This window comes from Penaeus monodon, chromosome 20 (genome assembly GCF_015228065.2).
Source record: "Penaeus monodon isolate SGIC_2016 chromosome 20, NSTDA_Pmon_1, whole genome shotgun sequence".
NCBI classification, from domain to species: Eukaryota; Metazoa; Arthropoda; class Malacostraca; order Decapoda; family Penaeidae; genus Penaeus; species Penaeus monodon.
This window is the reverse complement of record NC_051405.1, coordinates 40892827-40893026: the sequence shown is the minus strand read 5'-3', so window position 1 is coordinate 40893026 and position 200 is coordinate 40892827. Positions and strand designations below refer to the sequence as shown.

Genomic DNA, 200 nt, shown 5'->3' with positions numbered 1-200 from the left:
TCTTCTGTCCCAGTATCAGCACCTGCTACATCTGCCTCTCCTGCTGCAGGGTCCGCTTCCTTGGCATCATCTGCAGCATCGGCGGCAGCATCCGCTCCTGGATCCTCCGGAGCCTCTGCCGACACGCCGACGCTCGCCACCTCCTCGGCCTCGTCCCGCAGCACGACAGCTGCCGTGACTGCGGCCTCTGCTTCATCGGC

The 200-nt window shown here is 65.5% G+C and overlaps 1 protein-coding gene across 1 annotated transcript in view; it reads right to left on the bottom strand.

Annotated features, from left to right (window-relative positions):
* Nucleotides 1–25: 25 nt before the first annotated feature.
* The window catches only part of LOC119585996, a 66306-nt gene continuing 66131 nt past the window's right edge, over nt 26–200 (bottom strand). Inside the window, exon 5 of the mRNA XM_037934708.1 lies at nt 26–185. Coding sequence (XP_037790636.1) covers nt 26–185 — 160 coding nt within the window. The remainder of the gene's footprint in view (nt 186–200) is intronic.